Genomic DNA, 17,298 nt, shown 5'->3' on the forward strand with positions numbered 1-17,298 from the left:
TACTGAGCCTGCAGGTTCCTCCTGTTCTTCACCTCTCCGCTTTCTCATTGCTGCCTGCCAAGCTCAGCTCTTCATTGAAATGGAGACTTTGGGAATGGCTCATGAGAGAAGAAGATGGGCAGTGAAATCCATCCCTCTTCCCAGCCACGCTTGGAGCTTTGGCCCTGGGTGAGGAGGAAAGCTTGTGCCAGTTAGTGCTTTGTGCTCTGGCTCCGTGCCCAGCAGAAATCACTGGTTAGCCAAAAGGACCGAAGTCTCATCTTCCAGGGGAGACCAGTGAGATGTTGTGCTGTGAGTCTGGCTGGAGCAGTGTCACAGGTCTTCACTTCCAGCTGCCTCTCACAGCTGCTCAGCTGGGAGTCCCTGCTCGCCCCCGCCTGAGACCCTGTAACAGAGCACAAGCACTTCACGTGCTTCTCGGTGGTGGCATTGGGCAGCGTAGCTGTGCTGCAAGGCGGCTCTTCCCGGATGAGCAGAAGTGCCTTCCAGGCCCAGGTGCTCGGGAGCCGTTCAGACGGCAGTGGGTGGAGTGGGAGAGGTCACCATGGCCACCCGCAGGACCGTCCCCATAGGGCTGCTACGGAGGCACAGGGCACAGCGTGGCAGCTGCCCATCCAGCTTCTCCAACATGGGGAGGCTGCAGCTGCCTGCGGCTCTGGCTCCTCAGGCACAGAAGGCAGTGCTGGCTGTCCACGCTGCGTGCCCGGCTCAAGCACCCCCCTGCCTCTCTGCCAGGAGAAAGGCACGGGACATGCAGGAGGGAAAGGCTGCTAAAGATACAGGTAAGTGTTGTAGGCTTGCTTTGCTTTTCATTAAGCATAAATTAAAGTCAATCCTTTAATAGGCATTGGAGTCAACCCATCATAAAGATTGCTTGGATATTCCATCCCTGCCACATGGGCAACAGTCAGTGGGTAGTTTGCACTGAGATAAAGCCCCACCCTTTCTATTCAGAAATCCCCCTTACTCTTTAATTAAACTGCCTGAATGTCTCCCAGAAAACACTGTTTAAGTATCTAATAATCTGGATTACAAATATTGGGATAGTATGAGGTAATACTATTAGATTATCTCAGCATCGGCTAAAATAAGGTTGTAATGTTTACCCATTTTGCTTGATATATATGCAGAAAAGAAAATTTGCTGTTAGGTGTGGTACAATGTTTATGATTAAATGCTTTATTCATACTTGTATGTCAATCTATTAGTGTGCTGTTAATTCAAATGTTACTATGATGTATTTTATCGCCATTAGCACATTTATCACAGGTAGATGTGAAACTTAGACAAAGGTGTACATTCTCATTAATGATGAGCAGCCTATTCATCTTACTAGAGTGTAATTAATGTTAGTTACACTACTTAATTTTTCACTGTTTGTCATGGTGCATATTTAGCATTTCTTCTGTCCTTTATCAATCCGCTCTCCTATCATATGAGCACATCAAAAAGATATATGTAAGTATCTGACCTGTTTTGATGCCTAATTTTTATACTTCTCCTAGAACTGGAATACTTTTATTCTTATCCTGTAGGCACCACAGTTAGTTAAAAAATAGATGGTATGGTGTCCACTGCTTTGGGCTCTGGGTTAGCTTTTTTTTCATGAATAATATAACAAGCAGGTAACGAAGTAAAGCAGGGCACACGGTGAAGACGCTGGTGATCACTTGCTGTAGTATTGTGCTGTGCGTGTGTGAGGTTTTAATGGTCCCAATTGTTTTCCTGGATTTTCAATTACATTTTTTGTACTATTAAGAATGTTAATGCTAGTAAATTTGTTGTATGAGCAATACAGCTCCGAAAACAATACAAGCATAGTGTATCTGAAAAGCGTATGTTATTAGGTAAATATGTGTTACAACAGCTTACTGTTATACATTGTGGAGCATTGCTTCATCAGTAATGTTGTTAGCAGTCATAGAGCCAAACTACAGGCACTTGTTCAGTGGTGCAAGAGTGGAAGAAGTTATGGCTAATGTGTCACACAGCAGGTGGGAAACAGGCTGCGCAGAGCTGGGTAAAAGGGAGTGAGCACTGAACACATCCTTGGATTTGCTGCCCAGCACGCCAATAAATCCAGCTGAGCTGGAATCCTAGGGTAAGTCCATACTTTTGTATTGGACCCAGGAAAAACACAATTGCCTTAGCTGAACCCTGGGTATCAAAGCAGTTTTATTTCTTGATCATCCAAAATTCCCATTAAGTGGGACTGAAAGAGAACTCATCCTTCCATTGATACTTGCTAAATAAAATTCCTCAGGAAACATACTTGAGCTGGGTCAACCAAACGCTTCAGGTCTAGGGTTCCGTGAATGCGGAGTGGATTTGGGATGCATTTTCTCAAAACTTTAAGGAACTTTCTCTGGGAGAAATCCCACCAGCTACTATTCTTTAGCCTCTTCATTGGCAGGCTTTAGATTTCTAAGGTATTCTGATAGTAACCACAGTTAAAGGAATTACTGTTACTTTCTGTGATATGATGCCTTTTATAGCCACTGTTTGAATTCTACTGCAGTCTGCTATGCGTGCCAGACATGAAGCTGATCACACCTCCAACATAATGAAATGGGTCTCAGACTCTCATTCAAGCCAAGGGCTTGCCATTGCTGCAGAACAACCTGAAGCTATTAGACAACCTTGAAAACAGTTTATTTGTATGCCTTGAATTAATCATAACTTCCTTTTGACTCACCACAAGTGAAGCATAAGGCAACCAAATGCAGGGATTTAACGTATTCCTGTCTGAAAATTCGATTTGGACACAGTTACAAGTTGGTGTGATTGTAGATTAGTAGCAAACTAAGAATAAGGATACCAAGCTAGGTTTAGACATTTCAAACAAAGTGATAGTTGAAGGTGCTCCACAGTGATTGAAGTACAATAATAACCTGTAATGTGAACAAAATTGAGTAAATTTTTTCCATGCTACCAAAGCAGTGCTCCATAACAATGAGTTATATTTCTGCAACTGCACTGAAATATTTTATTAAAAAAGAAACTCCTTCCTTTGAATTTTCTATGGCAAAAATACCAAAATTTTTTCCATAATATAGCAAAATTCCTGAAACAACAGACGCCAGCGTTCTGTTTCCCTCCACCCATCCCTCAGTCCTCAGTCATTTGAATAGGGGGGAACTGCTAAAACAAAAATATCATAAAACAGTGACCTTGAGCGTATATCTATTTTAACTGATAGAAAATAAATTCAAAGAAACTACAAAATTGCCTTTAACCTTTATGGCATTACAAAGCTAGGTATAACAACAAGCTGTAAAACACACCAGAAAGGTGAGCATTTCACTCGTTTTGATTTGACCATTTTGCTTTCAAAAGGAATTTATAAAAACAGGAACAATGAACATATGAACTCAAAATGATCCAGGTTTATTTTTACTCCAAAAGAAGTCGTCTCAATAGAGGTATTGATTTTCTAGCATTCATCCAATATTGCACAGAAAATGGACCTGACCTTGCAATCCCTAGCAGAGACAAGGAAGCAGTCATTACAGTCACGGCTTCCCATTGATTTTAGTGGGATTACTTGCATAAGTAAGGGGTTTCGGGGTATGACCCAGTGTCCCATTAGCAGTAAAACAAGCGTACATGGATGTCAGTTCCACTCAGTTCAGAAGGGTGTGGTTTATGTTCCTGTTATGTATTCATCCTATAGTTTTATTCCTGTGTATTTATTCTACATATTTTTCATTTTCTGGCCAACAGAGCCTCATCATTATGTGAAGAATACCAGTCCTCCTTCCATCTTGAGTAGCTTTTTTCTGTACCTCTGAATGTCATTCTAAGCTCAGAGTTGACGCTTGCTCTTACAGCTCGTTCTTCCTTTGGTTCTTTTTTCTGTGATGAAAAAAACACTCCAGGCTAAGCACTATCTCTCACTGTATTTTTTAATTAATTAATACGTTCTGGAAGTCTCTAGGGCCAAATGAGGAGGAGTGAAGTAAACTTTGCAAAGTAATCACAGAATAGTAAACAGAAAGCTAAAGTCTGTAATCTCTTTCCCAAAGAGAGTGTGTTTTTCCTTAACCCTTGGGAGGTTCCTTGTGCCCCATGGCTCCTATAGGAATGCTACTCCAGAACCTCACCACTCCGATGGATAGAAACCTCCTAATTGCCGCTCTAAATGTATTCACAGCCATTTTATACACATTCGTTCTTATGACAACCTTGTCCTTTATCTCAAATAGTTCTTTTCCTTCAGTATTTACTCACTGGTGTAGCTGTGGTAAGCAGTCACATCTTTCTGCTTTTATTTTGTTTCCTTAAACGTGAGGAAGATGGAGCAGAGGTGTGCAAGAAACAGGGCGGCCACATGTTTGTACAGTGCCTTGTGCAATTGCCCAGTCATGGTTCAGGGCTCCACAGGCTGACTTTGTTTCAGCAGTGAATAATAATGACCCTCCAGAGTATGTTGCCTGCTTTATTCTGGATGGACACTACTAATTCACTCAATTTCCATGGAGCTGCAAAGCTTTAGTAGAAGAATAGTAGCAATTGATTATTTTTGTCAGTGGTATTTTCAAAGAAATGAAGAAATTAAATGTACAGTATATTTCAGTTTGCGATGATCATTCTGATGTTCTATTTGCAATGGAAATGAGCATATAACATATTCATGTGTACAGATAAGGAAAATGACAAACATTAACAACCCTTGTTCTATTCATTTATAATAATCAGTTAAAAAAATTCCTTCCATTCCATAGTTTTTAGTTTTATTTCAGTAGCACAATGCAAAACAAAAAAAATATGAATTAATGGATAAAATATGCTTAATTACTTTCTAAGTAAGTTTCCTGAAAATGACTATAATCTAAACCACAAATTCTTCGTAAATCTGTCTACTAAAAATAGGTAATCCCATGCTAATTTTATTTTATTATATTGCTTTATATGTGTCTCTAAGATAAAATTGCTTATGAAACCAAATAAACCAGCGAGTGTGTTTGTACACACTTACATTCTGGTGGCCAAGCAGTCTTTGATGTGCAGCTCTCAGCCTGTTTAAGCAGACTGCGATGTTTGCCTTATCAGTGTCAGTCAGTTTCTGCACAATTTAATCTGCCACTAAAAAGAAGTTTTTTGCTCTTATGGATATAAAACAGTATGCCAAGGATAAATCAGTGCAGCTTGCCTTCCTTAAAATTTTAGACACAACCTGCAACTGCAGCTCTTTTCTTCTCTCATCTCAATGGGATGTTAACCTAACAATCACAATTTTAAGATGGGGAAATTGTTTTGAGCAGAAATAAATTGTCCTGCCAGTATTGTTTCAAGGGGTGACATTAAGGCATATTGGACCTGGGGTTCACAGCTTATGATATCTGGTTTTAGAGGACGGGAGCAAAAGTAAGAACATGTAGAGAAAGAAGAATGGGATTAAATGTAAGTTCTAGATGGTCCAAGTGAGTTGAAGCGGTTCAGCAACAGACATCCCAGAAACCTGCAAAGAGGCTTATTCTCCAACTACCTTCCCTGGAGCGTCACTGTCTCCTGCCAGACCCCTGAGGAATTATTCTCTGTGAGTGTGAAGATTCCCTTTTTTCCTCTTTTGTTGAGGTATCTAAAGATGTCGGGCTTTAACTTACAGCTTATATTTGCTGAACAAAAAGGAAAAAATATCTGTGTTTTTCTCCGCAGCTGCCAGGAGAGAGAAGTCCATTATTTGCAGCTGATAGGGGAGCAGGAGAGGAGGGGTCTTTTGTCTGCTGCCGCTTCGCTGGGGCCTGGAGCAGAGAGGCTGCTGCGGCTGGGAAGGGGAGGCTGGAGCAGCCACCGCTGCTGGCTGTGCCGTGGCTTCCCGGGGGGCTCAGGGGCTCGGCACAGCTCTGCCCGACACTCGTACCTCCGTGTGCCACCGAACAGCTCTCTAAACTGTGGGCACACACGGTGCAGGGAAAACGAGCTGCCCCTCCGGCCCGTGAAGCGGAGGCTGGCTGCCCGCAGCCTCCCCGCGCCCCGGCAGAGCACCGGGCACCCACCGGGTCCCTGCACGGGCGGCTGCGGCTACGCGGTGCCACAGGTGTAAAATCCTTCTGATCAGGCGCTCCCCGTTGTGACCCTGAACAAGTTAATCACATCACCCGTCTTGAAGGTTCACACTACCACGATATAATTTATGTGGGCCCTCAAAGATAGATGGAGACATCACATATTGATCACAAGGAATCGCTGCCAGTCAGTCTTTCTGTTGGTTTCCATCCCTGTGATGTGTTTTAAAAAATATTGTATGATTCGAAATTATACCTGTAAAACCTACAAGTAGAAAATTACTGTGTGCATTTATCTTTAATAACAACCTTGTGCATATTTATAGTAATGGTTTAGTAGAAAGTGTTATACTAGTTTATTTCCAAGTCTATTTTAAATGATATTATTCATTAGTAGTCATAAGCGGTATGACATATTTTTTATGTTGCTTGTTTGTAACAAAGGTTCTTAATACCTTTTCATAATGAAAGGGGATAAATGCTCTCATGGAATATGAGAAATTGTGCTTGTAAGAGCACAGAGCGTTGTCTTAGGGTATTAAATTAGCATTTGGTACTGCTCTGCTTTGTACGTATTTCTAGCAAATGTTTCAGCTACAAATCGCTATAATACACCTGAATTCTGGTTCCTCAATTCACGTAGTGTTTAAATTCTGCCAATACTGTGTCTTATAAATATAAATATGCAATTTAATGTAATTCAAGCATGCAACACATAATTTTTCTTCTAATTAAAATATGATATTGCAATATGGTAACTGCCTAGGGCACACAGGACACATCACATTGCCAAACCAAAGGGAATACAGAAACAGCTCCACAGGCTGGCAGAAGGAAGGGGGCCAGCCCTCCGAGCCCTCAGCGAAGGGCATCAGCGGTGCCCTGCCTGGCAGCTGTGGTGCCTCTGGTCCCAGCAGGTCCAGCTTGGATTTGCTGGCCCCGCTGCTGAGGACAGTGGGCAGCAGGGCCCGGCGGCTGGCATCACGCGTGCCCTGCGGTGCTGCACTGCCCTGTTGCCTTCCCACTCCTGCGTGTGGAAGCAGCAGCACAACTGCTGTTAGTTTTACCGCTGCCCTTGTCATGTGCTGAAGTTGGCTGATGTGCAGCAGAACTCAAATAGTTCTGGGAAGGAGGAACTGCCCAACAGCAGCAGCTCCAGGGATTCCTATCACGCTCTCAGAATCGAACAAAACAACACAAATAGACCTTCTGCATAATGGCTAAAAAAACTGTTAATGGCCATCTTTAGTAACATAGCAACAGCCAAACCCTTGAAAAGAGGAAGTTTTCATTGAGAAAGCATTTCATTTTAAACATTGAAATTTGGTATAATGTAGAGTATGAAATAAGTTTTGAAAGGAAGCTGATGATTAAGAAGAAATGCAGTGGGCATTTAATAAATGGAGGAACCGCAAGATAATTAACTGGCATGCATAAAGATTCATGCTTTATACCAAAATTTTAATTTTGCACATAAATGTGCCTGATGTAGGCAGCATTTAATCACCTAGCTGACAGGAGTAACTACTTTCATTTAACCTTGACTGAAGATCATGAATTCTAACAGGTTTAATTGGATACATCATTTAACAGAATGAACAGAGCAAATTTTTCTCAATTCATAGGTTCTGATTGACATGCACCAGCAATAAGGCGTTGCACAATTAAAGCTGATCTGTATTCCTGGCCTGGGCAGCAATTGCCATAGTGATGTGACACTGTTTGATCACTGTGGCACTGAAACTATACTGAATTTCCCCTTGTTTTGAAAAGGGCAATGCTTTAAAAAAAAGAGAGAGAGAGAGAGAGAGAGAAAGAGATTTTGGCACTTTAATTTTTTTTTTTTTTACATTAATCACATTTATATGCACAAACTGTAAGGGAAGGAACTTGTCTTGTTATCAGTAACTCAGGGGAAAGAAGGAAAAATGGTATCTTCTTTTATCCATTTAGCACATTATTTACAGAAAGTCAAAATGTGGATAGTCAAATGAATTGTAAAACATTAAGGGCCTGATTGTTCTGGGTTTCCATTTGAACAGGGAGCAGTGCTGCGCAGCTTCGCTCTTTACCTGCAGTTTGGCCTCTCTGTCCTTGCCCAAATCCGTTCCCCACCACAGACAACTTACCAGCTGAGCAGGGGTACTGGGAAGGGGTGCTCACGTTGCAAATGAGGTAGAAAAAGGTGAGAGGGAGAAAGTGGCACCCAACAGTGAGCCACATACCTTTCCTGGGACACAATGTTTCATATGACAAAAACCTTGAAAAAATTTGTGGAGGAGCTTGCCACTTCCCATTCCCATGCAGCTCCTGCCCATCCACACGCCGCCACTTTCACTGTCTCTGGCACCATTCACAAGTCCCAGGTTTGACCTGCATGAACTGGAATTGTTCTTCCATTGTTTAACCACATATATATATCTATCTTTTATGTCTCTGTTGTCCACTTATATTTTTGCTTCAGATACCTCCTTTTTATTTTACTCTTTTACAAGACTTGCCGAACACTGAATGGTCTGAGGGCAGGGTAGTGCACAATGTGTTTCAGCCTGGCTCAGTAGAGCCAAAACTGCAGTATAAAATCATTCCTAGTTCCTGAACGACCTGCTAAAAACAGCTTCAAGCAAGTTCTGCTCCCCGCCATGAGAGCTGCAGCATCATGCTCAGCACAGCAGGTAGCTTTTTCGCTTTTTTCTCTCTCCGTCCCCTTAGGTTCAGTGCCTAAGTGCTGGTCCTTGATCTCACTCGCAGACCTATTGCTACCCATTTGTCAGCCGTCATTTGTGTATAGGCAATGTATATACGTATCCAGCAACAAGCTTTGTAGGAGCGCACTGCAGTGGGAAGTGGAAATCTCAGGGAAAGCTGGAATCCTGGTTGGGCCAAGGACCTGAACTTTAAAGTCAGGACCACTTGATGTTTTTTAAAAGCTGGTTTTTTTGGTCATTTTAGGGGCCTCTCAAATTCAATTAATTATTTATAAGACCTTTCTCTGTCTGAGGTATTTTGAGCATGATTCGTTGTATTTGCCACAAAGGTATTTGCCAGTACAATTCATCACTCACATTTTTAAGTTTCAGGTAAATGATTGGACCACATCCCCAGCCTCTGCAGCCGCACGACATGCCTCGGGATGACAGCAGATGCTTGCCTTCACGCACGGTGAGTTCCAGTCAGCGCCTGGGTCTTCCCTGTGCAGAAGGAGGGCCAGGACTGGGCTGGTGTGCCTCGCTCAGCCTTGCTGACAGGGCACATTTCTAACGCAGGTACTGCCTGCTCTCCCCCTGCACGGAGGCACACAAAGGCAGCAGGTAACGTGCCCCAGCTCTGTGCGTGCACTCCTGACTCCCTGTAGGCTGGGTGGGTGCTGTAAAGCCCCTTCTTTAAAGAGAAGAAATATCTTTGGGCCCTGTTTCGAAATGTTTGTTCTGTAATTTACTCTGTTTTTGCAAACCTTCCCAATGACATACCTACCTGTGCCGTCACCCAGTTAGTTCCTTTTTGTGTCCTGTAACGCACACAGGTACCGCCTCATGCTGCCTTGAGGCAGGAAGCAATAGGGCACTTCAGGCGCTTATCCGGCATCGCACCAGGGAGATTCCCAGCGACATACCTTGGTCGTCCCCAAGGTGCACAGAGCTCGTCAGCAGCACAGCTGGGAGAACGCACAGCCTTCTCGCAAGAGCCATGCTCAGCTCTGACTTTCCCTGGGGAATACTGCTGTGTTCGGTTGAGCTGCGTGGGCACCTATTTGCTGAGCCCAAGTTTGCTGCTAGAGAGTCACACTTTGTTCATGCGTGTTTTGCTGGCTGCCCGGACAGCCCTGGGCTCCAGACACTCGCTCTGTCCACAAGCACCCAGCGACACCTCTCCTTGTGTGCCTCGCTATGCTGGAGCCTTACAGCACCTTTCTGATGGTTCATTTATCAGCCGGCTTGTCTTCTGCACTCGGAGTCATTTGGGTGCTTTGCCTGTGACTCTCCTGGGTCGCATGTCGTTCTCTCCTTGTCCTCATGCTCAGTCATCCATGCTGAATTATCTTCCACTCCTCCCTCTGGGAATAACTAAGGCTTTGACCCAGTGGGACTGTTTGTGTTAAATGCTTTGATGGACCAGACACCGAGCTGCTTGCTCCCAAATCCGAAGTGGCCGGGGACTTCAGGCTGTATTTTCAGAAATGGGTTTTGCTCTGGGAAGCACAGTCTAACTGCAAGTCAGCAAAGGACACTGCCTTGTGTGTTTTCAAGTATTTTATCTATCATCTTTAAACCCTTCTGTTCTCTTTAGTTTCCAAACAGCCATATTTTCAAGTTTTTGATCTCCTGTAGAGAATATACAGCTGTAATAAGAAATATATTTCACTTCGTTCCAGAATCCTCTGGGAGAAGGTGACATTCCTTTTTAACTGATATAAGATCAAGTTTGTAATTTCATTTTGAAGGCTGTTCTGAACAAGTGGGGAAAATCAGAAGACCAGCTACATTTTCCCCCAGGTTTTCCCGAACCCACCTTTGGAGCATGACCTAGACCAAATTCTGAGTGCGGTTAATGTTTACACCTTTTCTTGCACTGTGTAATTTAACTTTCAGAAATACAAAATGGGACAGCAGAAATATTTTTATGTGTTCCTACAATGTCCAAAGTTGTTTCTTACTGTTTTTATTTGAAGGAACTAGACACAATCCTGGCTGCCTTAACCACTGCCTTTGAGAGAGCTACAGCTGAGAAAATCCGCTGCCAGGAAGAAGTGAATAGAACTAACAAGGCTATTGAGCTGGCCAACAGATTAGTGAAAGGTCTGAGGTGAGGTCCTACAGGGCAGGCTAATGAAGCAGCCTACAGAAAGCACTTCTTTGTTATACACTACTGATCTGGCAATAACAGAGGCACTTAGCAAAGAACCTGATGAGCTGAAAAAATTATGTCATTATCATTCATTTTTTTCATAATAGAAACATGGTTTTGACCTTTGCATTTTCTTACATTTTGCTTCATTGTGGTGTACATTAACTGTAAGATTACCTGGTAACTAACCTATCCACGAACATTAACAGAAGATAAATAGTCGATTGTAGATATTGACAATGAAGGCAATTTATTAAAATGCGATGACTGTATTTGTAACAATTAAACAACACTAATGATACTGCCCTGGGTTGGGATACATAGAATACAATATAATTTGCACTACTTAGTTAAGCAGTATGATAATTCTCTAATTATCTCTCTGAGATTTGCAAGGAGTATTTCAGGAGAGAATAAATAATGGCAAAGCCATGAATTATCAAAAATCCATATTGTCTGTTGATCCAGGCTGGCTCAAGGGAATCCATACTCACTGATGGATTTTTCACTTATCATTCATCTACTGATGAGGCTGCTTTCTATACGCGTGCACACACACACACTTTTTACAGATACTTTATTTTATTGTAACATTCATTTAAGAAATCTCTTGTGGTGCCTCACTGCCATTATAGGTTTTGTGCTCCTTCTACCCAGTACTTTCAAGCTGAATTTGATAACCAAATATGTACTAACCAGCAAAAATAGAAGATCCATTTGTTATTAAGCAAAATTATATGGCTGAGTGTGGCTAGTGGAACTTAAAATATAAAACAGTGCTTAGAGTTATTTCCTGAATCAATAGAAAGGATTTATTGACTAGAGGGGAGGGAGGGCAGTGCAGAAGGCCCATTGTTTCTGTTTAAAGCAACAAGATGAATGCATTTAAAATGTTAACATCCTGGCTGAAAGTGTAATGTATTTTAGTGATTAATAATGCCTGTAAAATTAAACCATGTACCTAATACAGAATAATAAAATAAATAACATAGCAGACCTCTTTAAAGTGTGACAATAAATGATTGTTCTAAGGCGTCTGATAATAATATTTTCTTCCACCTAACATATCATATTGCTTGGTTCTACCATGTGCCTCCTGCTGGGGCTGACAAGTGCTGGAATAGCATACATATAGAGATGAAAGGCAAAGTGTGTGTATGTTGGGGGGGGAGGCATAATGAAAAATAATCTAAAGGAGGAAACAGAGATGAAAGGAAAGAAGGAAAGTTGAGCCATGCACTAGATGAAGACAGTAAAATGAGTTTTAATGGAAAGCCCTTCAGCTGGTACCTCCCAAAGCACCAGCTCCATGAAGAAGCTCGACAGATTGGTGGTGGGAAATTGAATTCATTCCTGTTGTTAGCTGTACCACACTCAGTCAAAGGCAGTAATAACCATATGACAGCTATTTGGTCCAGTTTAATCCAGTTTCTGGTAAAGAATAGGTCACTGTTTACGATTAGCAAACTGTAATACTGACACTGCTGTACTGTCAGTCCTGGCTCTTTCTTTGACTTGTTTTTTGCTGAGAACACACTCTCTTATTTCCCTAGTTGCGTGGTTAACTTATTGCTGTGAGGAGAATTGCTCAAGAAATGGGCAAGTAAAATTGTTCACAACATTTCTTATAATACGCAAATATGTAAAAATCTCTTTATTAATCACTCCTTATAAATACACCTTGACATGACAGTAAAAACAAATAAAAAAATTTGTGTGTTTTCCTCTATTAGGTAAAGTGTTGACCAAACAGCAGGAGAGCGGATAGCATCTAGCCAGGATCCCAGGGAAAAGCTCGCACCAGGTGTCAAATCTTTTATTGACTTTATAGCATAAAAGACCCTGCCCAGAAGTAGAAACTCTTTTTTTCCTGTCTTCTTCTCTGAGCCCTGGCATGCAAGGACTGTTTTGGGTGGTTGCATGAGGCGTTGTTACTCTGTACCAAGGAATTCTTTGCTTCTGACAGGTGCCAATTATGCTGTGGACATCTGCCCTGGAGGCATTGAATCAAGCTGACAACTCATTTTATATCAATCAAACAACAACCATTTTCAATAATTTCCCATCCAGCTGGGACTGAATTTGCACAAGTGATCTATGTATTAGAGACATTACCAATCCACAGAGACATTCAGAACCGTGATTATGTTCCGTTTTCCCACAGAAACTCTTGCATCTGCACAAGAAAGCAACAACTTTTTTCTACTATGCAAAAGGTTGCTGACAACTCAATTTTGGTTACTCGCTGCCAAACTCAACTCGCAACGGTCAACTTGTGTCAGACTAGAAGGGGATGTTTTTATGACCAGGTTTGCCACATGCAAATCCTTTCTGTTAATCCTCTAACCAATGTGAATCCATAAGGTAATACTGAAGTACTCGCTACTGTCTAGCCACAGTAGTGGGCAGGTTCTTTGATAACCGGTAAAGGAATGTTTCTTTGATCCTGTTTTCTAGGTAGAAAAGGAGAGCTGGGCTTATCAACTGAGCGGTATTAGGAACAAGAGAAAAAGTGATGCAGAAATGTGTTCTGGATCACAATCCTTCTTTCCTATGGTAGTTCATTTTCGACGTGGTACTGGTGTGAGCCAAAATCTCTGCCTGTTTTGCTTGAAAAGCAATAAGGTAAGTGAGGGCTTGCATATAATACCTTCTTCGCAGTTCTGTATTTTTTAGAATACATGGTTAATCAGAAAAAATCTAGCAGCTATTCCATTCCCTTTTTGACCTGTTAAACCACCATGTTGCTTATATGAACTTCCTTCAAATACTTCATTTAATAGGACAGTATATTTGGAGGCAATGAATTGGTAAAATGTTCTTCTGGAAAGGGCCAAAATGTGCCCCTTGCTATGTTTGAAGTACATTTGCTAGCTGACTGGAGCTAGAGGTGACAACTAACCCACAGACCTTGGGAATATGGTTAGCAAGCCAGAACAGTAGGCAGGCTCACCTTCTTCTTGTATTCTGTTGAGTGCTATGCCCTGCTGTTTGCATAAGGGGATCGCTTTTATTATTCTATTCTCTCCCCACTACTGTGCACCAGGGCAGCACAAAGCAAGATTTAGTGCTTGGCTATAGTATTTGCTTGCTAGCAATTGTTACAGTTAAGGCTGCACTGAGACTTCCGTCTCAGCCTGCTGTTCTCCCATGCTCATAATATTCTTTTTTTAAAAAAGTCCCTTTCATCTGAAATTCTTCATGCTTGTTATCAGCTGAAATATGATTTTTTTTGGCAAGCCTGAATAAAATTCATTCATTCATATTTGAATTATGCAAGGAAGGGGGTGTGGGGAGAAAGGTCTCTTTTTTTGCACATTCATAATTCACAAAAAAGCTGCATATTACAAGCTGAAACTTTCCAGGTGGCTAGTTTTGACTGAAGGATAGTCTTCATGCTAATTACAAAGAGAGAATGACTGAAAGAAAAATGAAAGAGAAAAATTAAAAATGACACATATTGTGATTAACTCATTTGTTTTGTAGGTGTGTCATACAAAAGTTCCATTGTGAGCCACTTAGAGCAAGTTTAAAGTAACAATTTCATTTAAGTTACGATGAACTACTATAATTACATAATATCGATGTTTTGTACTGCAATTTCACTAAGATTCTCCCTACAGAAGCTGCATAAGCTTTTACTTATGCAAATGTGGAAGCTTGCAGTGAAATCAGTGCAGAATCTCATGAATCATTTTAACTTTGGCCAGAAAGCCAGTCTGGGGAAGCGGGGAAACGGCGAGTAGTGGCAGTTACAGTCCCTGTGTCCTGGGTCTCTCTGAATGCCAGGCTGCTATGGAAAATAACTCAAGAGTTTCTGCAGTTTGTTCACCTTACTACACTGACTGTCAGGGACACCAGACCACTAAGGCTTTGGCATTCTCTTTTCCTTGCTATATTCCGTCCCATATACTAGTGGACAGAACGGGCGGCACTTAATCTGTTCGGCACTGCGGTCTCTCCACGCTACCAAAGGATTGCTTCAGCAGAGGGTACCTGGGCAGCAGAAGCTTGGAGTGTTGGAACACCCTCCCTTAACGCACGGAAAAAAGGTACTGTGACATAACCTTCTGTGTCCTCATAAAACACCTGGAAATAAATTACAAGCATGTAAATAAAGCAAGATAACTGTAACTTTAAACATCTGAAAGCATAACTGGCCAAGGTTCCCATAGTAATTGCTGACCTTGCTCCACATGGAACAAAGATGAGTTCAGAAATTCCCCAGCACAAAGTTCCCAGTAACCTCTTGGAGGCAAAATAAGGGCTGTTGGATTCGTTGCAGGAATCCTTATCTGTTTTTTCCCTGACTTTTGAGTGAAGTGAGGAGAAATTTTATGGTTTTTGCACAGATGCTGCTTATTCTCACAAAAAAAACAAGTGAGTGAATGCTGAGACATACCAGCCTCTGTAACTAGGAATTTAAAACTTAACCTTTATTATTCCAAATCCCCATTCCAGGAATAAAATTTCTTGAGCCAGTCACTGATGATACAACAATTCTAAACAGAAAAGTGATGGCAGTGCCTAGCAGTACCATAGCCACAAAAAAAGCCCCTGGTCTTACATATATAGTCATCACGGGCACATACTGCTCAACCCTCAGCACCAGGGATCAAATGGATAAAAGCTAAACCTGGTTCAGATTTAAAAGTTACCTGTTTGAGTCAAAAAGGGAAAGAGCTGGTTGGCAGCTCCAAGTACTAGTGACAGTAAAACCAGATGCTGAGCTATCAAGGAAACACGGCAACTATTTTTTTCTGAACTCCTGATGTTGCACAAGGTGTTTTCTTAATGCCCCAGGAACCATAACAACTCTGCTAAAGCAGTTTCCTACATTCAGCTCATTGGACTATAATGAATGGGATACAGTACACTGGCACTGTATCCCTTGTCTTTTGCCAGTCCTGTACTGGTATGATTCTTACAGGTGCGTGTTATACAGCAGGTATTTCTTGCTGGAGTCCCTGTTTCAATAAAAATATTTGAAGAAATAATCAATCTTGTACCTGACCCAGTACTTTCAAGTTATTTATGTTCAAAGTACTTTAATAGTCTGTTATTTTCTCCATCAGCTTTCTCTCTCATTATGTTCTGCAGGTATTCAAAGTACCTTCCTCTGAAAGCTGTCTTCCTACATCCATATGACAGTTACCTTAACTCCCAAGGACCGCAGTGCCCTGGACATGTTGACTTTATCTGGATTTTTGCTTGTTTATTTGTCCCTTTCTTACACCCTTGCATGCACTATAGTTCAATGATTGCAATTTGAGCACTCCTTTCTATCTAGCTGAATAGTCCTCCCCAACACGCCGCCATCCTGATGTGTAATCACCCAGGAGACATAATCATTCACTTAGAATAAAAATAATTCTCCTACCGTTCGCTCCTTGCCTCCATTCTGCCCTTTTTCTCTGATTTATTACACTATATTCCTTATGGAAATATTTTGACATCCATCCCCTCTATTCAAGTCTTCTACCCACCCTTTGAGGGAGTGCTTTGAACAGAGGAAGGCCAGGATGAGTGGGTATCTCATACACTCACCCTTTTATTCCAGTGTCATTTCCCCCACCTCCTCATTATATTCCTGAGCCCTTCCCCTCCTTCTAGTTTAGCTGTACCGACTGCCCCTCCTACAGCTACCAGGAGTTCTCCCTCCCCTCCCCTGCCCCTCTGGTAAATGACAGAAAATATTTCCTCGCAGCCTCTGCTACTCAGGATTGTGTCTGAGTACACAGGGCTCCTGCACCCAGCCTTGCCTGCGCTCTCTAAATCGCTTGACCCCGAGAAGGTTGTCACAGGACAGCACTTACCGACAGTGCAGGCTGGAGAGAGTGCTGTTAAGGCACCGAATTCCTTCGGCTCTGATCTTTGCTGCTTAGTTAGACTGCAAGCAAGTGTTTAGCGAGCCAGAGCACTGAAATTATTACTCTTTGAGCTTAGTCAAAATTACTGTGAAACTCCCAAATTAAGAAGTTCAAGCTGAGAAGTGAAATGCTTTCGAACGCAGCCATCACGGTGCCCCACTCGGTACTGTACCTTCCACCTCTTCTTTATCGCCACCTTCATTTTCTCACGTTACTTTACATGCTGCTTGCTGGTTTTGCTTGTTACAAGTGTCCCCCCCGACTGCCACCCCCATACTGCACTGACAAGTAGAAAGCTCTTTATGCTGAGTATTGATCTAGCACTATGCACCAGCCCAGGGTGGAACAGCATCTTGAATTTCTTGCTCCCCTGGGAGCATTTGATCCAAAGAGGATTTTCATCATGTGTTCAGACTCAGAAAGTGGCTGCTATTCAGTAAATGCTGGTTGCAGTTCTGAGTCTGAATGCATGCTGAGGTTTTGCTCTTTCTGCGTCAATAAGCTGTGTCCTGGGACAATGAATTCTGCACGTTTTTCCCCAGTTTGCAGAACTGCAGACACGGGACTGTGCTCAC

At 42.2% G+C, this 17,298-nt stretch overlaps 1 protein-coding gene across 1 annotated transcript; it reads left to right on the plus strand.

The window, feature by feature from the left end:
• Nucleotides 1–8,773: 8,773 nt before the first annotated feature.
• On the plus strand, nt 8,774–11,814 carry LOC130154097 (uncharacterized). The gene is made up of 2 exons (XM_056349842.1): nt 8,774–9,170; nt 9,532–11,814. Exons 1-2 carry the CDS (start codon nt 9,093–9,095, stop codon nt 10,105–10,107), a joined length of 654 nt encoding a protein of 217 aa, XP_056205817.1. The 5' UTR covers nt 8,774–9,092; the 3' UTR covers nt 10,108–11,814.
• The last annotated feature ends 5,484 nt before the right edge of the window (nt 11,815–17,298 follow it).

This window comes from Falco biarmicus, chromosome 8 (genome assembly GCF_023638135.1).
Source record: "Falco biarmicus isolate bFalBia1 chromosome 8, bFalBia1.pri, whole genome shotgun sequence".
NCBI lineage: Eukaryota > Metazoa > Chordata > Aves > Falconiformes > Falconidae > Falco > Falco biarmicus.